A 26,444-nucleotide genomic window follows, 5' to 3' on the forward strand; every position below is an offset into this window, starting at 1 on the left:
AAAAACTTGCTGCAGGTCAAGATTTTAAAGTGACTTAAACCCTAACCCTGGGATATTTTCTCTTCTGCTTATTTTGAAGGTGGGTCTGCTCTGGTGGTTAAATAGCTGTAGTTAGCTGTAGTTCTGGTTCACTCGGTCACTTGAAACCAGGATCGCTTATATTTTTCTCATTAAAAACCATTTGTGTAACACAAATGAACACACAGTACCACTGTAACAGTTCGTCAAAACAGCAAACGTGGAAGCCTAGAAACTGATCAACTCAGGAGAGGAGGTGAGGAGGAGACGCACAAAGCATTTTTCTTTCCATCCACTGAGAGGGAGTGGTGCACCGCTGATGTCTGCAGGCAGAAACTCATCTGTCATCTTCTGACTGTGCGCGGGTGTATGTGTGTGCGCATGCTAGCTGCCAAACGCACGCACCTCCCTCCTCCTGCCGTATTTCCGTAATCTGTCGGAGTTGCGCGTGTGGAGAGTAGAAGACACGGTGGATTATTTCCACAGAGAAAAGAGCGCGTGGCACAGAGCCGATCCCACTGGTCGACAGAGGAGCGGAGGTCAGCAAGTGTCCCGGGCTGCAGGTGCTTCGTGCCAAACGCTTCCAGAGTCTGTCCGAGTCTCAAGAATTCTTCTCTTCGGTCCGCAAAGCAGAGGAATGACCCCGTCCAGCTGTCTGCCAGCTGCTGCTGCTGCGAACAGGACCAGATGAGGATGAGGAGGAAGGGGCTCCCTCAGCTCCACGCGCTCAGTCAAAGTTCAGCGCTTTTCTAAGATGCCACCGGCCTCTGGAGCTCGGCACGCGGTTCGGCTCGAAACTAACCCGGGATAATAAAACACGCACAAAGAGACAAGAAAACACACCAGAAAGCAGAAGTTTAGTAATTATCCGGCGGGAGGAGCCCGGGAGGGAGAGCCCGGGATCAGAGAGCGCTCCGAGAGCTGCGCAGGGAAGACAGGTGAGTTTAAGTGTGTGAGCTGAGGGAGCAGCCGAACGGTGAAGAAATTTGTTCGCAGACAGAAAACCTCTCCTAGGCGTAAAATGTGACATGTTGAACAGTTTTCTGTAATAACTGCAGGATGTGTGAGGGTGATGCTTCCTTTTAAAGTGCAGCGAGAGCATGTGTTTTTACTGGGACATATTTTGTTTGCGCGTTTAGGAGCGAAACTACTGCTGGAAACTCATTTTTACTTCAGAATCATTCAAAGAGTTTACCGCATTGAATGAATCAAAAGCAAACGTAAAACGCGCCTCTTTTAAAACTTGAATCTTTAACTAAACCCTGGAAAAACGTTATTACATGGATTTTTTAAAAGCAGTAAACTCAATCACGCCGTATCTTTAAATAGACAGCAGTATTATTATTATTTTTAGATAAATTTGTTTTATTTCAGGTAAGTTTGGTTTTATTAAAATAGGTTTTGTTTCATTAGAAGTTCATTTTTGATCATATCACATGATCTTTATTTTTCATTACAAAAAAGTTTGACTCAAAGTCTCTCTTATGACCTAAAAACTGTCAAATTCACAGTTGGGTCCACATGAGTCCTGATGAAGATCATGTGATTCTGTCAGAAGATCCAGCACGTGGGAGGAAACGGCTTTGGCTCCTTGGAGGAACATTATTACAAAACAATCTGAACTTTGCTCATCTGCACCTTCAGGTCCGTGGTGATGCTGCTCGCGCGGCTCACGCTCCTGTCCGCCCTCCTCCTCCTCCTGCTGCTCACCGAGGCGGCCCTTCGCCGAGGTTCCGGCACGCAGACGGACAGCCGCAGCATGGTGGAGCTGATCGGCCGGTACCCGAGGACGAGGACGGAGACGCCCGGGGGAGTACAGCATGGGTCGCAGCACGGACTGGGTCAGTACTGATGGCGGAAACAGTGAGATAACATCGTAATCACGCCGCGGTGTGCGGTTTCTCTTTGAACGTTATTCATCCATTCAGAGAGTCAAAAAATATGAATGAGTGCAGAAGCAAAAGGCTGCAGGGCGTCACGTCCTGTTGGGCCCCTCCTGCTGTAATTTCATTAAATCCTTTTTGATTTAGGAGGAGCGTGAACCTGTTGTGTCGCCCAAGATACACTCTCACGATCTAGATGGGGCTGTTTTTAAGCACAAAAAAGCTGATTCCAAACTGCAAAATTAAACTCCTGAGGTGGTTTCATTCATACTCCAGTGAATTAAAATGTATGTCAAAGGACTGTTCTTTATCCATTTGTAAACCACAATGCTTATCGGGCACTCACATTTATCCCATGACCCTTTTTAAGGAGCTACCCCCTATACTTGACACTTAGTTTCAGAGTTACACTCACCTCTATGTGAAGTGCTCTATAAGTACTCATAACTGTCAAAATTGCTCTTCTGCACATCCTGAGACTCAACATTTGTAGGAAACCGCACCCTGACGCCAGTCCAAATGTAGCAAAGTGTAACTTCAAAGTTAATAACTGAACTCAAAGCTTTCAAGTTTAGCCTACGATAATCTGCTAGTACAGATATATCACTAAGATCCATCCATCAATTTTCTGCCAGTGATCGGGGTTCGGGTCACGGGGGTAGCAGTTTGACTAAAGTAGTATGTAGTATTTAGTATGACTAAATATTTAAATGGTGCTGTCCCTGCTAGTGAGTACCAGAAATGCAAGGAATAAAATAATTATGAATCTCCAACCTGCCATTCATCCATTCTCTTTGACCTGTCCTCATGAGGGTTGCGTGGAGACTGAGACCGAGTCCGAACCAAAAAACCTGAGGGCACATGAGAAACAGAACAACGCCCCCCAAAAGGCATGTGTATGTGTGTGCCTGAGCATCTGGCTCGGGCAGCAGATACCCACAGACAATGGGAACGGAGGCCAGGAGTCAAAGTGGAGAATTGTTAGTCCTGGCGGCTCTGGCTCCGGAGTTTCGGGCACTGGTGGTGTGGGCAGTGCTGACTCCAGCTCGGACAGAGCAGGATCAGATGGCATAGTGCAGACCTCTGATTTGGGTGGCACATGATCAGACGACACGGAGACCTCTGGCTCAGACTGCTGCCCCCAGGTCCAGGCTGGGGCTGCACAGGACACACAGCCTGTTTCTTTGACAACTGCTGCTAGTGTTCAGGCTTGGCCACTCTCTACCCTGGGAGAGAGGCAGGGAATTCTGAGCGTCGTTGAGGTGAAAAAGTTGGCTTGAGGTGACAGGTTGAATCCATGCACTCTAATTGCTGGAGGACCAAGTAAAGGCAAGGCAGCAGATGGAAAAACATGGTGCCTACGGGGACCCCCTACAGCCAGTCGAGCTCCACAGAAAATGTGTTCATACTACCTGCTCCTTCCTCACAACCATGAGGAAGAACACGTCAGAGAACAGAGGGCAATGCAGACAATACGTACACAAAGAGGATAACGAGGGAAACAGGCCACAGGTGGGAACATAGCTGACACTAATCTGACTGATAAGACAGGAGAAGCGAAACTGAACATAATACACGTGAAACAGGAGACTATCAAAATAAAACAGGAACTAACACACACAGTGACTCTGAGACGTGGGATAAACAGAACAAATAACCAAAGCCAGAAAGTAGAAATAAACTCAGATGCACTAGAGGTCACTAAAGCAGTGACACTTAAGTCATTTCTTAAATGAACAGAAAGAATCGTGAGGCCACAACCAATTCAAAACGCTGGGTCAGACACCCAGGACCATGACAGGCGAGAGGCGGGGTGCACGCTGGACAGATTGCCAATCTGATGAGGGGCTAGGACATAGAGACTGACAACCATTCACACTCACATTCACACCTAAGGGCAATTTTAGAATTACCTAACTAACCCAACCCCAGTAGTTACAGATAATTGTTGATTCTTGAGTGTTAACGAGTTCCTCATTACAAAAAGGCAGCACCCTCTTCTCTGAAATGAAGGTGCAAACAAGCTAAGAGCTACTCAGAACTCTACAGACCATCATGGTGCAGCTGCGTAGTGTCACCAGTGGGCGGAGTCAACAGTACCAATAATGGGTCTGCATTTGTTTGTCGACAAGATTAAACAGGAAAGAGCCTAAAAATAATAAAATAGTCTATGACAACCACCGTCTTGAGGCTTCTCCAGCTGCATCAATAACTGAAGCAATTTACTTGTCACACATTGCTTTGAAGCTAACAAACAGTCGCTTGTAGAAGTTCCAGGTTTCTGTTGCCAAGGTGATCCTCTAATGTATTTGCTGCCCCGGAATATGTCAATCAACAGTGTTCTTCACTCTGATTGGTGGTCGCTACAGTCGTTCCCCTGGAAGTTGAGAAAAGTTTATCTCATCCCACCTACTTCCCATCGCCAGCAGTTATTTCACCCATGATTGCTTGAAGTCGTGGCGTGTCATTCACTTATCTGGTGATCACATTGCCCTGAATTTCTTCCAGTGCATATGCAGCTTCAGGCAGCTTTATTGATCTGTCATCACTGCAGTCTGGCTGCACACTGCTGGCTTTTTGGAGGACTGCACGTAAATATATCTGTGATATTTGTATGCTGATAATCCTCGGCTCTGCATAGTGGAAGCTTAGAATATTGGACCCCAACGCTGGACTATAAATCCAACATAGAAAGATGATAGTTCCAGAGACTAATGTGCTTCTGTACCGCTTTGGTCCAGATGACAAATGGTTGTATGTAAACTGTGTCAGAGCAAAGTTTAAAATACTAATTAAAGAACACTGAAAAATATGATCGGTAGTTTAAAATGGATTTCAAATACAGTCTAAATATTTGTACAGACATAGTTTATTAGGGCTTCAATTTGACTTTCCTGGAATTTTGTGACTTTACAACCGGTCAATTAGTTTGTTTTTTCCTCCCATTTACTCAACTCTTAAAATAGCTACAAGGAACATACCCAAATATAATGTATATTATCTTTTCAGATTATAAATTTCTTCTACAGGTTTGATTGCTGGGTTAGAGCCAGTCAAAAGCCAAACGTGAGGAGCATTATTGTTTTTCTGGATACAATTTGTATATGAAGTAAAGCAGGGAACCTTTTGTTAAACAAGAATTGGATTTTTGGGGGGTTCTTTTAAGTAGTCTAGTCATTATTTGAGAAAGAAATGTTGAGTTTGTTATTTGATTTAATTTCGATCTATTATTTATTAATTATTTATTTAGTTGGGGCTTTGAGTACCACCAGTGAATGCCATTTAATAACATTATTTTCAGGAAAAGACAAACATCTCAACAGTGGATATCACCAAAACTAAGCAACTGACACTAAAACAATCCTGATGGATAAATAGCAACAAGGGACTGAGAAACAAAATTGTACATTTGTCATGTTAACAATGTCTTTGCATGCAGGACTTCTTTTATTTTTAATGGAACACTTTGAGACTAGTCTGTTTTGTAAGAGTTCTCAAGCTAAACAGATTCAGTTTATGTGAAACAAATGAAAGAAAAAGTAAAACTAGACCGAAGCATTGTCTTGTGTGATGAACGACAGAAAATCCAAATATTTCTGTTTGTGTGAACAAACCAAAAGCAATGTCACAGAGAAATCTGAGTGAGGTCCATTCGTCTCCAGCTGGTGCCGAAAAGGCAGAAATGCCTCAAGAGTGACGGCGCAATCAGTCAGACTTGCAGCCGTTTGAGATCTTTTTGTTGTTTGGATCAGCAAGACAAATCCCTCTTAAATCATCAGAGCATTTACAGCTGGCTCCATTAGAGCTGCGAGCTGAGGCCAGACCCTTAAAGGAACTTTTGTGAGGATAATTTTAACAGAGCGGACTGCTGTCATTGTTTGGTCCTCTGCACATCTGAGGAACTGTCAGCCAGGGCACCTCTTAAAGGATCATTTTATCTTTTACCATCATTTTAAGCCAATATTTCTTCACTGCAAAGCCTTGTATTTAGTAGACTCAAACCAGCCCTACAAAAATTTTGTAGAATAACTGTTACTGAGGGTCCACTCTCATCTTATGTGTGAAAAAAGTTCAGCAGAGCAAATGTGTCCAATTTTAGAAAGGACTGCATTGTGTGAACAATACATTGGGATTTAAAACAGCAGAAAGTACTTTAACCTCACAACAGGAACAGTTTAAGGCTTTAATGATGGTTACAAACAGTGTCCACTTTTTACTTTCAGATGATGTCAGAGTCATAAATGTAAATTATTTTGGCTTAAAGTATCTACCTTACCCTGTCAGCAGACTTCCCAATATGCTTTGTTAGTGTTAAAAAAAACGTTAGAAAATCAACATGGTGAAACAACATTGCATGCATAGATCAAACACCACAAAAACTGCCTGGAAGCAACTCAAGAAACATGTCAACAAGCATAAAAAACTTCCCAGATTCATTCAATCACCTGCGGGTTGCACTAAAACAAGCCTGACCCAACACTACCAGCGCCCCCATGCCAGACTGGCAGCTTAGGAGGGGGGTGACCATGTTGTAGCTGATCCATCCAATGACTGATCCTTTTCCACAGTTCCATTCAGCTTTTGAGAGTTTAATTTGAAAATGATTCATAATTCACAGCTGGAAAACAACATAAAATGTTATACTCTCTAAAAAGCAGGCAAAGGGGTCCAGCAGTAAAACAGTGCAGATTAATAAAAAGAACTTCTTGTTTGAATCAGCCTCAGAGCTGTGTTCACATTTAACTTTTAGCCTCTGGGATTTTATTCTCCAACAGACATTTGAACTATTGTTTACTCTATTTAATCCTTTTTCTCCCCATGTCGTCCAGGTACTGGAATGGGCCTTGTGTTTTATTAGAATGTGACCCGCTGCCATTTATCTTGAAATTTGTCAAGCGTGACAACACAGGACTTTTACTTTTTTAGCCATTATGTTGTTACTTTTGCTTAAACTCTTAATCCTTTCCACCCTGTGAGACTGTGAACAAGCTGGATTAGATGTATGCACCGCTTGAGTTGCAGTGAGTTGAGTTCTTTTAATAAAGGCTCAGTGTCACTGATTTATTGTTATTACACTGTTATCCAGTCTGATCTTGTGATGGAAGCAAAGAGATTTGCTTGTACTAATAAATCTCATGAATGTTGAACAAGATTGTTCAACTTCTAGTTCCAGCTTGTGAATTTGGGATTTTTTTGCTAACAGAAATTCCTCAAGCTCACTTAAGGCTTTAAAGGTGTTTTTAGCAGACCCATGAGATTTTAATAGCCATCTGTATAACAGTGAAACAGGTGCTGCTGCAAATGATTTCAGGACTCTATGCTATCTTATGGCTTTCTGTACAATGTTTTGGATAAAAGTGTTAGAAATAATTCCTTTAATGTCAAAGATTGAGTCCTTCTATCTATCATAGAGATCCTGGACCTCCAACTGTTGTAGGAGACCAAATTTATGGGGGGTTATGTTCATCTAAATTCCTAATAACGATAAATATATTTGCTCCTATTTTTATTTCATTTAAATCCCAGAGCGTTTAACTTCATAAATTGCCAAAGAACAGAAATATGACAGAATAAATGACTTCAGGCCTGTCCGTGGGGTTTCCACATCAGTGTGACCTCCATTTATTCAGCAAAGAAAACTAGTGAGACACGTTTGACCTTTTCAGTGTCTTTTGAGAAAAGAGGGTAACTCTGCAGCTGAACTTGTAAGTTCCTTGTGTTTAAAACAACAGTCTTGCTGATGTATCAGCAAGGTCATGTCACAAGTTTGGCCTTCAGGAGTTTTTACATCTGTTTCATATTTCTGTGATTTTTTTATGGTTGAGTCAGATGAGAATGTGAAGCCTCCCAGTTTCTTCCACTGTGTTTTGAACAAAAATAATAAAGGCTCAGTGTCACTGATTTATTGTTATTACACTGTTATCCAGTCTGATCTTGTGATGGAAGCAAAGAGATTCTCTCCTTCTAACTCACTCAAAAGGTGGAAATCTTATTCGTGATGATCCATATGTTTAAGCTGGCAAAGACCTTTCCTGCATCTCTCCCCATTTATCGAGGCTTTGGTAGGAACCGTCTTGTGGCCCCCTGTGGCTAGTTGCTGATCTATATTTCTTTAAACTCTGTTGTCTCACAGCAAGAAGTTCCTGAGTTTGACTCCACATTGTGGTATCTTACCAGTATTATTTACACATTTCATATAATTATTTGCCATTTCACACTATCATAAAATTGAGTCTACTGTATATGCCGATGACATTTTGGTATATGAAACCAACCGTCCTTCCATCTCCATCCAGTCAGGTCACAGTCTGATTTGCAACTCTGGCAATGCTTCCGGATATTCCATTACCAAACTCTTTCTATAAACTCTTTGGATTGGGATACTCAACCCATTAATACATCGGAATCCAGGCTTAAACAAAGTCCAATGAAACTGTATATTTAAACTCTGTTTGCATGACTCTTGTTAATCCATCATTAGGTTCCTTCTTCTCCCTTAGTTTAACACTCTCTATATATTTTACAATACAAAGTCAAAAGGCCCTCAGTTAAAATAACTATGGTCCAAAACCCCAAACAAAGAATATCTAAAAATGTTCCTACTACTTTGGTGCCTGGGAGGCTCGGTATATTCAACAGATCATCTGTAAAGGTGTCATGATAACTCTGTTCACACCCACAACTGCTTCAGATTTAACATCATGAATACCACTGTCACTGCCTGGTGGACTCTATCTCCTTCTACTTCCACTCCTCTCTGACATTAGTAATACATCAACCTTTCTGCATGGACACAGAGGAGTAAGCAGCCTAAGGCACCTTCTTTTTCAGTGGCAGCTTTCTCAACAAAAACCCAAGATAGAACCCCACCTCTGCCACAACCACTGTATAATTGGAATAAGAAAGATAAACAGATTTACAAACTCTTTCTTTCACCTAAACCTCAATACTACTTCAATAGCAATAGATGACTGGATTTGAAATTTGAATGTATATCAAACACAAACCAGCTGACATATAAAACTGACCTTAAACCTGTCTAACCTAAATTGTCCTCTATGCCTCAGTCCTTCTTTTAATTGATGTGATTTCACTTACAATCTCACATCTCCAAACTTTCATGTTAACAGAACTATGGGCAATAAACTGTATTATTTATCAGTAATATCAGTATTATTGTTACTTTCATAATCCTTCATAAATCTGCTTTGAAGTCAAAGAGGAAAGATGATCCCTATTAGTGCAAAAATTGCCTGAGAATAGTTTTATTTTTTAGTTTCTCTCAGGATCCAGCGATAACGTCCTGTGCATCCACTGCAAAGAGCTACTCATATATAATTTTGCTTGGTTTGACATTTACTCTCAAATATACGCTCAAATTCTGCATAATGAAAATGACACAACTATTTGTTGAAGATGCCATTTTTGAATGAAAGTAGTACAGGTAAGATTCAACTAGTATTGCTACTGTGGGTAAAGGGGAAGGAAACAGTAGCCGTGTCATATTGTTTAGGTATTTAATCTATATCCATGTATTGCATTTTAAAATTGGATTTTAGTAGATGTATACACTATGGTCAACTGGAATTCCTCTAAAGTTAATCTCTGATACAACACGACTTAAAGATAATGAACATAATGAACTTTGAGTGTCATGTGAATACTGTCTATAGAAAAGCTCACCAGTGCATACACGTTTATCAAAATCTTTATGGGGGATTTTTGTGTTGATGGCTTTTATGAGAACAATTGTTCTTACATTCTCATTTTTTCTGATGATACAAGTTACTGAACATAAAAAACAAAAATAGACAGAAAAGTATAGTCAAAGTGTGCAGCAACATTTCAGAATCAGAATCAGAAAGGGTTTTATTGCCAAATGTTGAGCAGGTTTACAACATTAGGAAATTGCTGCGGTGCTTCAGTGCAAACATACTGTCATAAATTACGCTAAAATAGACATTAAAATAAAAATAAGAATAAAAATTAAAAGTGCTAAGTAGATAGATATATACATGAGTGCAGGTGGTGATCAGTGCCAAACATGGAATGATGCCGTGAACACAGCGTAGGGTCATGTGTTAGGGGTGGGAACAGTCATATGGTTATTGTTCATGTGTCCAACAGCAGAGGGGAAGAAACTGTTCTTATGGCGAGAGGTTCTGGTGTGAATGGACCGGAGCCTCCTGCCTGAGGGGAGCAGGTCAAACAGACTGTGTCCAGGGTGAGAAGGGTCAGCTGAGATCCGAGCTGCACGCCCCAGTGTCCTGGAGGTGTACAGGTCCTGCAGAGATGGGAGTCTGCAGCCAATCACCTTCTCAGCAGAGCGCACAACACGCTGCAGTCTCTGTTTGTCCCTGATAGTGGCTCCAGCGTACCACACGGTGATGGAGGAGGTGAGGATGGACTTGATGATTGCAGTGTAGAATTGCATCATCGTTGGCAGGTTGAATTTCTTCAGCTGCCTCAGGAAGTACATCCTCTGCTGGGCTTTCTTAATGACGGAGGTGATGGTGGGCTCCCACTTCAGGTCCTGGGTGATAGTGGTACCCAGGAAGCGGAATGGGTCCACAGAGGTGATGGGGGTGTCAGTCAGGATGATGGGGGGAGTGGGGCTGTGTGCTTCCTGAAGTCCACAATAATCTCCACTGTCTTCTGGGCATTTAGCACCAGGTTGTTGTGGCTGCACCAGGACACCAGACGTTCAACCTCCCTAAATTTCAGGTATTACCTTGAACTTCCTTATATGAGATGAGGACTTTGAAGAAGGCCCACTCACACCTTATCTAAGGCTCAGTCATACAACCTCCTTGAAACCACAGGTCTGTCTATTCCCCTGTTGGTTGGAGAATGGTTGCTGAAAATTGTTGGCTGTCCACAAGTGAAACTGAAGAGTACTTTGAAGGCGTGCAGGTTCAGTTTTTGTCTTTTGTCATTTTCACAGCTTCAGGACCTCTTCAGTATAAGTAGTTGGCAAGTGTGTGCAGACAATCTTCCATGCAAACTGCAAGCAACACCGGTAACCTGCCAGTGATCAAAGCAATTGCAAGACATTTACTGTGTGATACATTATACGTCTTTGTAACCAATTTCACCAAGTGACTGCCCGGCAACCACTCAACAGCCGGTTAGAGAAAATATTTTTTTTTCCCCAAAAGTGATGGTTCCTAGGGGATCGCTGACTGATCTCCGGGCCTGTGGGTATGGTATATTTATTGGTTATTCATAACCATTTCCTTCATAGTTGTCTGATTTCTGTACAACCAAATGCGCTTAGAGGATAAAAAAAAAAAGGCCTCCTTGACCATTTTACACCCTTGTAGTAAGTACAGCACTGTGAACATTTAGGCCCATTCCCACTTGGTCTAAATATGTTATGTGTCTGGAAAAAACATATTAAATCAAATTGTGGCATAAACAGACTCCAGTATTTGTCTATACCATTATATACTGCTGCTATTATAGTGACTGCAGTGTTGTTTTGTTATCATAGATTTTTATTTGTTTTTCAGAGGCTCATCCCAAAGACCCACACAGCAAGCAAAATTTCATCATACACCTGACAGGTATGAAAACCATAAGACCACAGGTGTTTGGAGAGTTATACAATGTCATTTGGCATCCTCTTGATGAATGAGGTGAGGCCTCCGCTGGAAAAGACACAATGTGGAGGTTTAGACGCATCGTCATTGCTCCTAAACCTGCTTATATCACTTAGCATTAATGATGCCTTCACAGTGACTCCTGACATGTGCACTAATATTTGTTTTTAATTCAGTGCTGACATTCAGCCTCTCACTCAGCCTCTGTAGGATTCACTTTTTATATCCAGTAATGCTACGAATAACCTTTTTAGTTTAGTATTAAAACACTTTTTACTCATATTCTAACTCTTTTAAAAATGATGCTGCATCAAATTTTAAATTTAAATGACACACATATATATATATATATATATATATATATATATATATATATATATATATATATATATATATATATATATTAGGGGTGCAACGATACACAAAATTCACGGTTCGGTTCGGTTCGATACTTTGGTGTCACGGTTCGATATTTTTTCGATACAAAAAAAATGTTCATGCCTTTTTAATTTGTCATTTATTAAAATTATAAATATATATTTTAACTCAAAAGTACAGTTTTTAAATTTAACCCTAACCCTTGTGCGCGTTTTTTATTTTGACAGCGAATACGCACCTGCGGACCACTTATGTGCAGCCCTGGTTATTTAGCTCGTCATATTGCAGCCACAGAAATTCTTTTGTCCATGAAACCATAAAGCTGCACTTTCTTTTTGCCTTATAGTCTGATTTGTCATAACTTCTCCGTTTTGTGGTAAGCTTTTCTTTGGCTGTCACTTCTTCACCCTGACCTGTCTTATTTGGCTCAGCAGAACTGAAATGCTTTTACACGCACTCACATAAGCTCAGCGATTCTCTGCGCGATCAACCTCTCACATGTTTAAGCTGCGGGAGATTTCACTTGTCATGTTTGCATAGTAAGCTAACGATTAATAAGACGATGTCAGAGGAATTGGTGCACAGTAATGTATCTGCTTGTTAACCTTGAAAGTCTGCAACGAGAAGACATAAACCTTCCCTCTTGAACAAACCAGGTCAAAAACTCAATATTTTAGGCAACACAAAAAATTCTTCTATAACCTCTGTAACCAAGACGGTGCCCATAACTAAAGTATGGGCACCTTCTTGGTTGCACTGTTTGTATATTTCTAATTTCCAAAGTCACCACCATGAATTCACAATGACATCAACTTCAGATGTGAATGAGATAAGAAACTTGAACTTAGATAAACATTTTTTCTTCTCTGTCGTCTGACAAACATCCAGCCGATAAACCGACGGATTTACTGTGTAAACAGCCTCTGAACAAGTTTGAACCTCCACAGCTCCTGTAGTGCTCACCTTTAACATGCCTGACACTGCTGCCACACAAATGCATACACACACAAACACATTCACATTTTTAGCTGTGTCTCTGTGAAAACCTTTGTTCAGATACTTTAATCCAAGGAGATTTCAGCTACTACAGCTCACTGGTTTAAACTTTATTGTAAAACAACAAAAAGTTCCAGGTAGGCATCAAATGAAAGTGGGAAAAGTGCACCTGTACAAATAAAGTATATGACTAATGATTCATCTATATATATATATATATATATATATATATATTAGGGGTGCAACGATATTCGTATCGATATTGAACCGTTCGATACAGTGCTTTCGGTTCGGTACGCATATGTATCGAACAATACAACATTTGTAATTTATTTTATCAATTTTCCTTCTGACGATGCTGTCTGTGTTGAGCGCTCAGTGAATCTGCGTTCGACTACTCCGCCTAGGCTGCACTGTCGAGCGCAGATCCACTGAGCGCTCAACACAGACAGCATAGTCAGAAGGAAGAGCACAGGGCAAGCTAGCGAGACAGAAGTTAAGCTCTCCTTTTAACATGGACCTCCCCCACTCTCATTCAGATCTGGCGTTTGGAATTATTTTGGTTTTCATGTGACGTATGACCCTGAAGGTAAGCGAGTCATGGACTAAAGTAAAACAGTATGTTGAATGTGCCATGCAATACTCAATTACATTGGTGTGAACTAGTGTGTTAGCGCAGTTAGCTCGTTAAGGTGTTGGCCGTCTAGCCCCATGCACGGAGCGATCGGCGGTAGCTCGTTAACGGAGATTTGCCGTGTTGTGGCGTTAAGGTCATTTCAATGAGATTAACCTGAAAGCACTAGTGGGAACACAACGAATATGACTGCACATTTACGCCGACATCATCCTAGTGCAAAGACAAGTGGAAGCAGACAAAAAAAAGCAAGCATGCTACTAACTTTAGCCGAGTCATTTAGACAGCTGTTAGCTTGCAATATCGCTAGCCCGACGTCCCGGAGCTAGCGATTTTTTCAGTGGAGCTACCAAAATCTATCTCTTCCCTGCCCGTCGGGCTATTGTAGGAAAAATATATGTCAATGCTTTTGCATTCTTTCAGAAATGTAGCTGGGTAATTATGTCATTGGCATCGGTGAGCCACTGTCAATATGTGACATATTGAAGTCGCGTTTGAATTTGCGCTTGTTTTTTTGCTTTCACTTTGCAATCGTGCGAACTGTGTATAGAGAGCGACAGCACTGATCTGTGAGTGATGATAATTTGTGCACCAATTCCTCTGACATCGTCTTATTAATCGTTAGCTTACTATGCAAACATGACAAGTGAAATCTCCCGCAGCTTAAACATGTGAGAGGTTGATCGCGCAGAGAATCGCTGAGCTTATGTGAGTGCGTGTAAAAGCATTTCAGTTCTGCTGAGCCAAATAAGACAGGTCAGGGTGAAGAAGTGACAGCCAAAGAAAAGCTTACCACAAAACGGAGAAGTTATGACAAATCAGACTATAAGGCAAAAAGAAAGTGCAGCTTTATGGTTTCATGGACAAAATAATTTCTGTGGCTGCAATATGACGAGCTAAATAACCAGGGCTGCACATAAGTGGTCCGCAGGTGCGTATTCGCTGTCAAAATAAAAAACATGCACAAGGGTTAGGGTTAAATTTAAAAACTGTACTTTTGAGTTAAAATATATATTTATAATTTTAATAAATGACAAATTAAAAAGGCATGAACATTTTTTTTGTATCGAAAAAATATCGAACCGTGACACCAAAGTATCGAACCGAACCGTGAATTTTGTGTATCGTTGCACCCCTAATATATATATATATATATATTTGTGTGTTTATTTAAATGAGAGATTTAAAAGATTTCTCATTTAAATATAGGCTTTCTCTGATTTGCAGATCGCTGTATTCTCTTTATTTACAAAATATTGCATTCTGATTCCCAACTTTTTTTGTTTTTGAAACAGCATTGAACAGAAAAGTGTTTGTGGGCTACAGTACTTTATCAAATAAAGTCCAAATTTTAGTAGCTCAAAGTTTATTGGATGCTTGGCTGCTAAATTTTTCATTTGCAGCCAGAACTAGTTCTGGTTGCAAGACCACCAACACTGCCTTTCTTAAAGGACTCATAGCTCTTTCTACAAACAAAGCTCATCATTGTGTTGACTTTTTATGCCTGACTTACCACTTTTCTTTCTCTCCTCAGGTCCTCTATACTTCAGCCCAAAGTGCCGAAAACAGTTCCACCGACTGTACCACAAAACCAGGGACTGCACAGAGCCAGCCTGTGAGTCTTTTAATTATCTTATCCTGAAAAACATGAAAGCTGAAGTAGTGGAATTACTTGCACTAGCTATTTGTTCATTTCACCCTCTCATTTCTCTGGCAAAATTTTACAGAAAGAAAAAGCAAACAGGTTTCCGAAGTAGACTGAGGAATGTACAAGTGTCCAGGACTGAATACTTGGGGAAAAGGAAAATATGTCAAATATGTAAATAAATTCAAGAAATATCTTAGAAGTTATGTCTGGATCCTGTCATATTTTGCTTCAAAGCATATTTCCTGTTGCAGAAAAGTAGGATTGGATTGAAAGAGCAAATCCTCCACCAAGGTCAACGTCCTTTTTCCCCACGTTAAAGAAAAATGATTCAGTAGCAAAATAAAATAGATTCTTCCTTTGGTCATGCTTTGCTTCTCTGCCAAGTTTCTTGAAATTTAGCGCCTGTTTTTAACACACACACACACATACACACACACACACACACACACACAAAAAATGTTGGTTTTTCCTTCTTATGAAGACTCGTGCTTTTATGAGGCATTCTCAGCCCACAGAACTTTAAACATGAAGTCTAAAATAGTCTGAACGCTAGAAAAGATCTGTAGAGTAGTGATGTAGGCAAAAACAACGTCTCATCTTTAAACAGGAATTCATCCACACAAAGGCACCGAATGATTTGAGAGTCATACCAATGATTGCTGGTTAGATTCCTTCTTGTTAGTGTGTGTGTGTCACAGTGATGTGTTGCTGCAGGAGTTTGTTGAGATTGAAAAAACAGGATAAGACGTGTTTTAACACACAACCACACTGTGTTACACTGTTATCAGTGTAATCATGTCAGAACAGCATCAGCTCTTATGATATTAAATCATGCATGTAGCTTTTTGTTTTTCTTGGAGAGAGTGAGTGTATGTGTGGATAGAAATATGTGTGCCCAAGCAAGTTTGTGAGGACCGCTGTGAAATTTAAGGCTCGTGATTGAGCCTGATTTATTAATTGTGAGGACACTCAGACATGTAGCATACATCCATAATAATTCTTATTTAATACCCACATTGATTAGAATATTCTCTTTTTCTTATTGCCCTGAACCATTAGATGAATCATTAGTCATATACTTTATTTGTACAGGTGCACTTTTCCCACTTTCATTTGATGCCTACCTGGAACTTTTTGTTGTTTTACAATAAAGTTTAAACCAGTGAGCTGTAGTAGCTGAAATCTCCTTGGATTAAAGTATCTGAACAAAGGTTTTCACAGAGACACAGCTAAAAATGTGAATGTGTTTGTGTGTGTATGCATTTGTGTGGCGGCAGTGTCAGGCATGTTAAAGGTGAGCACTACAGGAGCTGTGGAGGTTCAAACTTGTTCAGAGGCTGTTTACACAGTAAATCCGTCGGTTTATCGGCTGGATGTTTGTCAGACGACAGAGAAGAAAAAATGTTTATCTAAGTTCAAGTTTCTTATCTCATTCACATCTGAAGTTGATGTCATTGTGAATTCATGGTGGTGACTTTGGAAATTAGAAATATACAAACAGTGCAACCAAGAAGGCGCCCATACTTTAGTTATGGGCACCGTCTTGGTTACAGAGGTTATAGAAGAATTTTTTGTGTTGCCTAAAATATTGAGTTTTTGACCTGGTTTGTTCAAGAGGGAAGGTTTATGTCTTCTCGTTGCAGACTTTCAAGGTTAACAAGCAGATACATTACTAGGGCAATCAAAGGATGTATGGGGAGAGTTTTGTACTGAACTAAACACAATAAATACAACTAAATACATCAGAGGTTACACCTATGTATAATAATATATAATATAGTAGATTGCTTTCAAGACAGTAGTTTATTTACTACCCAAACTTTTGATGTCACTGCTTTGTAATTATGTCTATAAATAAAATGTTTGAGCAAGCACATACAAACTCACATTTAAGTTAAATCAATTAGGAAATTAGTCATGTGTGGAAAACCATTCATTTTTAAAAGGGCAGTTTTCTCACAGAGTATTTAAACACTTTTGTTCATGACAAGTCCAAGTAGAACAAGTTTTTCACTTTATTAATAGTTACATTTTGGTGATGTATGATCAATTACTGCTATCCCCAGGATTAGTCAGATCAGATGGCTTCTAGCTAACAGTTCCTCTTGTTACCAGTCTTCTCACTCATCTAGGCTAAACATCTCGTGACACTGCAGCTGCAGGTCGTGTTTGGTTTTGGAAATTTAGTAAATTGATTTTTTCAAGCAGCAGTTAAACACAGTGTGTTGTTTTGCTTCTCTGCAGACTATAAAAGATGTGCTCGTCTCCTGATTCAACTGGCCAAGAGCCCTCGCTGTTCAGAGAGATAAACAGACAAATGGTAAGACCGACAACTGCATAGATTTTTTAACTTTTATGGCTATTCATACTACACCACAGTAATCAACTAACAGAAAAGCAATTAAATAACAGGAAAATGTGTTACTTCTGGGTTTTTTCTTTACCTCTGTCACGATTGTGCTCATGATGTGATTTCTGTAGGATTAAGTTTTTATGATCAAAGTATAACTTTAGCTATGGCAAAGCATCAGCCTTCCACTTCTAATCTTATTTTCCTTTGCTTGAACACCTGCCTTGAAGTAACTTTCTAATTAAAAAGGGCTTCACTTTCTTTTTGCATACTGGACTATTGTCATTAATGACATTTTGATCTATAGTTGACTTAGATGAAGGTCAGATCTCATTTGATCAGGAAATAAAGCGTTCATAAACTTTTTTTTCTTGCCGCTATGCCTCATGATAAATGTTTAAATTGTCAATACTCCTTTTCTTACATTTCAATCTGAACCCCAAAGGCAGGGAATAGCAGTTAGAGGAAATATATACAGGTCAAAGTTTAAAGCTGGTAGAAGCAGTAATGAATAGATGTTATTGATGAACCGTGAGGTTAAAGTCTGATGACAGAAACCTACCAGGGAAGCTGATCGTTCCCAAGGCTAAAGAAAGAGAAAATGTTTGTTGTTTGTTGATGCACTCAAGAAGACAGACTAAAACGCAGTATTAACAGCATTATGTGAAATCACTAAGGGTGCAAAGCACCGGGCAAGCTTCCAGTGAGCATCCATTTCAGTGCAGACCACAAGACCACAGAAGAAGAACATAAACAGCCCCAACACAATGTGACCATTGTTAGGCTTATATCTAGCACCCAAATAACTACAGAGATAAGTTCAGACAGAGTTTAACACAAAATGACCCTGAGACTAGCAGAAGTCTGTAGAATATGAGGAATCAAGAGAACCTAAAAAATCGTTAAGAAGCCTTAAAATAAGAGAACTTTGATCAGATGGTAATATTTCAGAGCCCTGAGAGCTATAGAACTGGTAAATATGGATAAGACAAAATGTAAAGTATTAAAAACAGAGACAATCAAGGAAAACAAGAAGTTGTTTAAAAATAGATTTCAATTAAACAACCACATGTTAATGGCGTTGTGACTACAAGTTGGAAATCATTACTGTATAGACAGTAGAACTTATAGCACAGACCTGCATACTGGTTACACTTGCTGACGATCAGTTAGTGAGGTTCTATTTACAGTGGGGCAAAAAAGTATTTAGTCAGCCACCGATTGTGCAAGTTCCCCCACTTAAAATGATGACAGAGGTCAGTAATTTGCACCAGAGGTACACTTCAACTGTGAGAGACAGAATGTGAAAAAAAAATCCATGAATCCACATGGTAGGATTTGTAAAGAATTTATTCGTAAATCAGGGTGGAAAATAAGTATTTGGTCAATAACAAAAATACAACTCAATACTTTGTAACATAACCTTTGTTGGCAATAACAGAGGTCAAACGTTTACTATAGGTCTTTACCAGGTTTGCACACACAGTAGCTGGTATTTTGGCCCATTCCTCCATGCAGATCTTCTCGAGAGCAGTGATGTTTTGGGGCTGTCGCCGAGCAACACGGACTTTCAACTCCCGCCACAGATTTTCTATGGGGTTGAGGTCTGGAGACTGGCTAGGCCACTCCAGGACTTTCAAATGCTTCTTACGGAGCCACTCCTTTGTTGCCCGGGCGGTGTGTTTTGGATCATTGTCATGTTGGAAGACCCAGCCTCGTTTCATCTTCAAAGTTCTCACTGATGGAAGGAGGTTTTGGCTCAAAATCTCACGATACACGGCCCCATTCATTCTGTCCTTAACACGGATCAGTCGTCCTGTCCCCTTGGCAGAAAAACAGCCCCATAGCATGATGTTTCCACCCCCATGCTTCACAGTAGGTATGGTGTTCTTGGGATGCAACTCAGTATTCTTCTTCCTCCAAACATGACGAGTTGAGTTTATACCAAAAAGTTCTACTTTGGTTTCATCTGACCATATGACATTCTCCCAATCCTCTGCTGTATCATCCATGTGCTCTCTGGCAAACTTCAGACGGGCCTGGACATGCACTGGCTTCAGCAGCGGAACACGTCTGGCACTGCGGGATTTGATTCCCTGCCGTTGTAGTGTGTTACTGATGGTGACCTTTGTTACTGTGGTCCCAGCTCTCTGCAGGTCATTCACCAGGTCCCCCCGTGTGGTTCTGGGATCTTTGCTCACCGTTCTCATGATCATTTTGACCCCACGGGATGAGATCTTGCGTGGAGCCCCAGATCGAGGGAGATTATCAGTGGTCTTGTATGTCTTCCATTTTCTGATGATTGCTCCCACAGTTGATTTTTTCACACCAAGCTGCTTGCCTATTGTAGATTCACTCTTCCCAGTCTGGTGCAGGTCTACAATACTTTTCCTGGTGTCCTTCGAAAGCTCTTTGGTCTTGGCCATGGCGGAGTTTGGAGTCTGACTGTTTGAGGCTGTGGACAGGTGTCTTTTATACAGATGATGAGTTCAAACAGGTGCCATTCATACAGGTAACGAGTGGGGGACAGAAAAGCTTCTTACAGAAGACGTTACAGGTCTGTGAGAGCCAGAGATTTTCCTTGTTTGAGGTGACCAAATACTTATTTTCCACCCTGATTTACGAATAAATTCTTTACAAATCCTACCATGTGAATTCATGGATTTTTTTTTCACATTCTGTCTCTCACAGTTGAAGTGTACCTCTGGTGCAAATTACTGACCTCTGTCATCATTTTAAGTGGGGGAACTTGCACAATCGGTGGCTGACTAAATACTCTTTTGCCCCACTGTAGCTAATTTGATGACTTAGCAAGGGCTAGATGTTTTAATTATGTCCTTTTATGTAAAACGTTAGAACTGACGGAGGCCAATTAGAATCAAAAAGGATAATACGTTTTAAAGCAGTCCTTTGAAACCATCATCTATGGTAACCATGTAAGTAGTCAGGCATAAGACCTTAGGGAATCATCTAAACAAGAATTTAGTGACCAGTATTGAGATCCAGTGTATCTTTGTATTGATTGTAGAACATTAAAGTAAGACAGATATCATTGCAAGGCTTTATGGTGACGGGACCAGACGGAAACCATTTATCTCCAATGCTGATACTTAAGGTAAATGAACAGGTACTCATTTAGCACTTTTCTACTCTACCTGAGCAATCAAATTTATTAAGTTATTCATTCAAAAAATCATACTTAATATCACACTATTCAAATATTTCATTAGGCCCAATCTTTATGGCTCTCTCCTTTCAATGGCAGCAGTGCCTTAGGCAGTGAGACTTTTATATCAGCTGATGCCAAATAGCTCATGGTGATTTGTTAACACACCAACAGTGTTGGTTCTAACAAATGGAAAAGCTTAACAATTTGTACCACTCAGGAAAAAGTGAGCTACTGGTAGTGTTGATTAATTTTCAGAATCAAATGTTCCTTTTGAATAAAATATTAATTTGTCTTAACAAAATTAAAATATTCATTGACAGGCATATTTTTCACTAATGGATAATTAGTGAAAAATGCAACTCTGGTTGCAAAAGTACTATTATTGTTTAGAAGTCTATGAGAAAATAAGCCAATGACTCCCTTGGCTTATTGATCTCCTTTATGGTAGAACCAGTCTGTAAAGCCTATAGGTGCACCCTACAATAATACCTGTAAAGCCCAGTGTCAGAAAGGGCCTGTAGAACCTGTTAAATGTGACGTTTTCAGACTTTTCTCATAAAATTGTTATAGTTTTGAGTAAGTAGAATCTGCTAAGTTTAATATCTACATCTAATAAAATCAAGCAGAACCTGTAAAACTTGAATTAAAAAATCTTTTGTAACGTGTGGAACCTGTATAACCAGCAAGATATTATTTGGAGCCTGTACGACCTGTACTTGTACTATAGACCACACAGAACCACAAGTTCTACTGAGCCTGTCTAACTGACTCATACTAAAAACTAAAAGCCTGGATATTTTTTCCCCCTTTGTTTAATTTATAAAGTCAATATAGTACAGTTACTTGAACATGTAACAACCGTGAGCCCCTGAAAAACAATTTGCAGTACTGTGATGGACTGAGCAGCGAAGGAAACTTAGGCACAGGTTAAAGGCCAAAAAAATGATTTTTATTTAATCCAAAAACATAATTGGTTAAATCATGCAAAAAGAATCAAAATCTTGGGTCCATAAAAGAGGTTAAAATAACAGAACTCAAAGTTAACAAACCATACTGATAACTCAAACAAACTGACCTCACTTAACGAGACAAAGGGGAAACTTAAATAGTGGCTGATCAGCCCACAAAAACACAGAGGGGTAAAACACACAAAACCTAACTGGAACTAACATAATGAACTCCAATTCCCCCCCATGGCCCCGAGTTATGGAATGAGCTAATTTGCAGTCTTCCATCAAAGCCCGCTCCACCCCTTTTCCACCTCTTGGGTCCTCAATCAAGGGACTGGAGCAGCTGCAACTACGGTAACTCAGAAAACAAAGATTAAATCATACATAACAGTGTAAACTAAAATGTGCGCACTTCTTATAGAATGCACTGTTATGTGGACATGTGAATTAATTCTAAACCAAAACCAGTTATTTGTTGTCCTGTAAATTAAGTCCTATTTAAAGACAAATGTGAATGCAATATATAAGCCTCTACACTAACATGGTGGATATTACCACTGTGTGGCTGTACATGCAGCCATCACAAGTACCTTTTATCTGTGCTTATTCTGAATCCTCTTCTTCAGTCTTCATCTTAGCAAAAGTTTTTTCGTGTCTTTCTTCCACAGGCTCTGGACATGAAGTTTTGGCATAACAGGGTGCAGCAAGAAGATTCATCCTCTCTGTTGACCAGCAGCAGGAAAAGTTATAAACAAACCTCTGAAAATCTGCTGGAGCCAGTGAGCTCAGCCGACTTGATCCACAATTGGAAATCAAAATGATTGTTTTCTATTTTATTCGATTCAGCTGTTTATCTCCAACAACCATTCACCTTGTATACACACTACAGACAGGTGTAAATTTTCTATGACAGGATTTTTGGACTTTTTCGAGCAAAAACTTGAGTTTTGTTCAACTTTGTGTAGACTCATCTCGGCATTCGTCGAATCATTTTTGCCTTTTTTACCTCTACTCTGTTCTTTGGTCGATTCCTGCTGTACTGGACAACCTCAGACACTCTACTGGTTTATAACAGAGCTATTTGGACATGGAACTGAGAGACAAAACTTACCTGGGACAAAATGTCTTCTTCAGTGTTTGGGGACTTTTTTTGGACAAAGGGCCAAGGTTTGACCTTCTATTTGAAGACGCAGGGGAAAACAAAATGGACTAAACCTCTGAGTGGATGCTGAATGTGTTTTATGTGACATCATACATAATAATTACTTATAATTAAAGTAATAATATTCCATATATTTATATTGTTAAAGCTGCAGCCCAGTGTGCAATATGTAAATACAGAAAAAGGATTAAAGATAATCATTTGATATATATCCATGCTCGTGTGAGATTTCATTTTTGCTTCATTTTTTGTTTTTGAATCTGTAAAGTCCATCTTTTTATTCTTAGGGGGGGGAAAGCTGAATGAAGAGTTTCATAAAATGCTGGTAGCCTATATTAAATATAAAATAAAAATAATGCAATTTAAAAAAAAAAAAATTCACCTATAGACCCGACGGCCATGAATACTATTACACTACCATTAAATTAAGTTTGGTTAGTGTCCAGTATTTTGTGAGGGTGACTTAGTTGACACACCCCTTAAACCCCCTCGATCCTGGACAGCAGCAATGGAGTGGTAGGTCATGAAATTAGTTCTCATTTTAAAAAAAGGGGAACTAGAGAGTTGGAGCATGTGTGTCAATTATTGGAGTATCACCCTGCTCAGCTTCCCCAGGAAAGTTTATTTCATGTTGTTGGGGAAAGATGAATTCTTGAACTTTGTGTTCAGGCGGTACAATGTGGAATCCATCCTGGCCATGGGACAGTGGACCAGATGTTTTGTTTTTTTTTTTTTAGAAACTTTATTGTCATTGTCATGAGAACAACGAAATTAAGAATGGTCCCCGATCATTGCATCATCCCTAGCAATATCAAAATATAAATAAAACAATAAAATTCAATAAATAAAATAGATAGAATACTTAAAATACTAATAAGATATAACAGTAAAACATTCACATACATTCCCACACACATGCTTCAGACCGTGCATAGATTAACACAAGAGTGGCGTGATGGACATTTTTTTGTAGTATTCAGATGTGTTATTGCAGTTGGATAACAGCTGTGTTTGAGTCTATTAGTCCTTGCTCTGATTGCCCTGTACCGTCTGCCTGAGGGCAACAGTTCGAACAGGGAGTGGCCAGGATGTGAGGTGTCTTTTATGATGTTTTGGGCCTTTTTAAAACAGTGGGCGTTGTGTAGAACTTCCAGTGTGGGGAGAGGGCAGCCAGTGATCTTTTGGGCGGTGTTAATGATCCCTTGGAGTGCTTTCCTCTGAGCCCCTGTGCAGCTAGTGTACCAGATGCATATGCAGTAAGTTAGAACACTCTCAATGGTGGCTCTGTAGAAGGACACCAGCAGTCTCTGTGTGATGTTATTCCTCCTGAGAATTCTCAGGAAGTACAGTCTCTGTTGGGCCTTTTTCAGCAGCTCGGAGGTGTTCACACTCCAGGAAAGGTTCTCCTCTATATTGACTCCCAGGAAGCGGAAGCTTGCCACCCTTTCTACACAGTCCCCATTTATGAATAGTGGTTGGATCTCTGCCTTTTTCCTTCTGAAGTCTATTATGAGTTCTTTGGTTTTTGAAGTGTTGAGGAGGAGGTTATTGGCCTTACACCATGACGTCAGCTGCTCCACCTCGTCTCTGTACGTAGATTCGTCTCCCTTGGAAATGAGCCCCACCACTGTGGTGTCATCTGCAAATTTCACAAAGATGTTGCTGTGGTGGCGAGGAGTGCAGTCGTGTGTGTAGAGAGAGTAGAGCAGTGGACTGAGCACACAGCCCTGGGGTGAGCCAGTGCTGAGACTCAGGGCTGAGGATGTGTTCAGCCATGCACAACATCTGGAGGGATCATGGGAATTTGACCATACAATCTGCATGAACTTATGGCATTGGAGAAGGCTTACAATTGGTTTGCAAGGGGACACCTATAGGGTGTACTGCAGGAGTGTGGGTCTTGCGTCCATTGTCAATATACAGGGTGGTCCATTTATATGGATACACCGTAATAAAATGGGACTGGTTGGTGATATTAAAGTCCTGTTTGTGGCACATTTGTATATGTGAGGGGGCAAACTCCTCAAGATGGGGGGTGACCATGGTGGCCATTTAGAAGTCGGCCATCTTGGATACAACTTTTGTTTTTTCAATAGGAAGAGGGCCATGTGACACATCAAACTTATTGGTAATGTCACAAGAAAAACAATGGTGTGTTTGGTTTCAACGTAACTTTATTCTTTCATGAGTTATTTACAAGTTTCTCTTTGTTCACAGCCATTGACATGTCGAAGAGGTTAACACATGAGGAGCAGATCGAAATTGTGTTTATATCTAGTGAACGCAGTAACTGAGTCATTGCAGCAGATTTCAATGCAAGACACCCTACGAGACCACCCATCTCCCATGCTACAGTTAGCAAACTGCTTGCTAAGTTTCGTGAAACTGGTTCAGTGTTGGATTTGTGTTACGACCCGGCTCAAAAGCCGCAACATAAAAAAAGGAGACGAATACCAGAGTGTAGGTGAAACGAGGTTTTACCTTAAAATGGACTATCAGGTTGGCTAAAATGGCTAGTGCCACCAAGGCAAAGACTAGTGAGCTCCCTGGGAAGCTTGCCTCAGGTATGCTTTTATCCACACCTGACTAGGTGTGGCCAATTAGCACCAACTGAAGACATTGAGATGATTAGGGGCTGCAGAGGGACGTAACACCTCCTCCCTCAAAGGGTTCCTCTAGGACCCTTAAATTTATTAAAAGCCCCTCTGAAGCCTTCAATTTGCCAAAATGTGGACGCAAGAAAACTGTCACTAATGAAGAAACATCAGTGGCTGTCCTAGCTTCATTCAGCAAGAGCCCACAGCGTAGCACTTGGCGCATGTCACTGGAGAGTGGCATTAGTCGAACATCCCTTCGGCTGATATTTGCTACTCACAAATGGCACCCTTACAAACTCCAGCATCTCAACGAGGATAACCCAGGCCGGCACACAGAATTTGCAGAATGGGCAAAACAAAAATTGGAACAGGACCCTCAGTTCACGCAGAAGATTTTGTTCAGCGATGAGGCAAACTTTTATGTTTAACAAACAAACAAAACCACTGCTATTGGTGATAGGTTTGTAGCATAAACCTATTCGCTGGAACGTTCAAGACAATTTACTACACAGCAAAAGCAAGACACAAGTAGGCAAAGTTCTTTGTGTTACTCATGCATGAGGGAGGCCTGCCTGGAGCCAAGTGTCGTTCCACCCACTTGACTCTCAGCCAGGTTCCCCATAGCACTCCTTTTATTGTGGTTACATGAATGTGTATAGGTTCATTAACATATGACGTTTCATATAGGTATACATGTGGACAAAGAATACCTTGTCTGTGTGTGTCGTGTAAGTATGTGTGTGTTTGTGTGTGTGTGTGTGTGGGGGGGGGGGGGGGGGGGGGGTGTCAAGATGTGACCCCGTGAAGACTCCCCAAAGCTGGTGCCAGGAGTCTAGCGGTCCATCTAAACAAAAGGCTCTTGTACTTAACCAGATACAGAGTAGGTGTCCTTCTATACCATAAATCAGAAAGAGCAGATATAACCTCTCTCATGACCTTAAGTTGCGTGTGCATGCCAAAGTGCTCTGGGAGGCACACAGAGTCTCCACAGACTACTAAGGATCAAACCTCTACCAACATGACATTGATTATAAAACTCTAAGCGTATATGAGTAGA

General features: G+C 40.5%; 1 protein-coding gene across 1 annotated transcript; it reads left to right on the top strand.

Annotated features, from left to right (window-relative positions):
* The first annotated feature begins 426 nt into the window (after positions 1-426).
* On the top strand, positions 427-23,005 carry LOC146680762 (ALK and LTK ligand 2-like). The gene is made up of 6 exons (XM_085449950.1): positions 427-956; positions 1,663-1,859; positions 11,414-11,467; positions 15,046-15,126; positions 17,404-17,479; positions 22,297-23,005. The coding sequence occupies exons 2-5, from the start codon at positions 1,673-1,675 to the stop codon at positions 17,466-17,468; spliced, it is 387 nt and encodes a 128-aa protein (XP_085306076.1). The 5' UTR covers positions 427-956; positions 1,663-1,672; the 3' UTR covers positions 17,469-17,479; positions 22,297-23,005.
* Positions 23,006-26,444: the final 3,439 nt, after the last annotated feature.

The sequence above is a fragment of the Copadichromis virginalis genome, linkage group LG23 (assembly GCF_057382275.1).
Source record: "Copadichromis virginalis isolate Kocher_CV1m ecotype Utaka linkage group LG23, C_Virginalis_male_GT1.1, whole genome shotgun sequence".
NCBI classification, from domain to species: Eukaryota; Metazoa; Chordata; class Actinopteri; order Cichliformes; family Cichlidae; genus Copadichromis; species Copadichromis virginalis.

Coding starts and splice junctions, on each gene's coding strand:
- LOC146680762 (XM_085449950.1), top strand. CDS start 1,673: ATGCTGCTCGCGCGGCTCACGCTCCTGTCCGCCCTCCTCCTCCTCCTG. Junction 11,468..15,045: donor TTTCATCATACACCTGACAG/GTATGAAAACCA, acceptor TTCTCTCCTCAG/GTCCTCTATACTTCAGCCCA. Junction 15,127..17,403: donor GGACTGCACAGAGCCAGCCT/GTGAGTCTTTTA, acceptor GCTTCTCTGCAG/ACTATAAAAGATGTGCTCGT.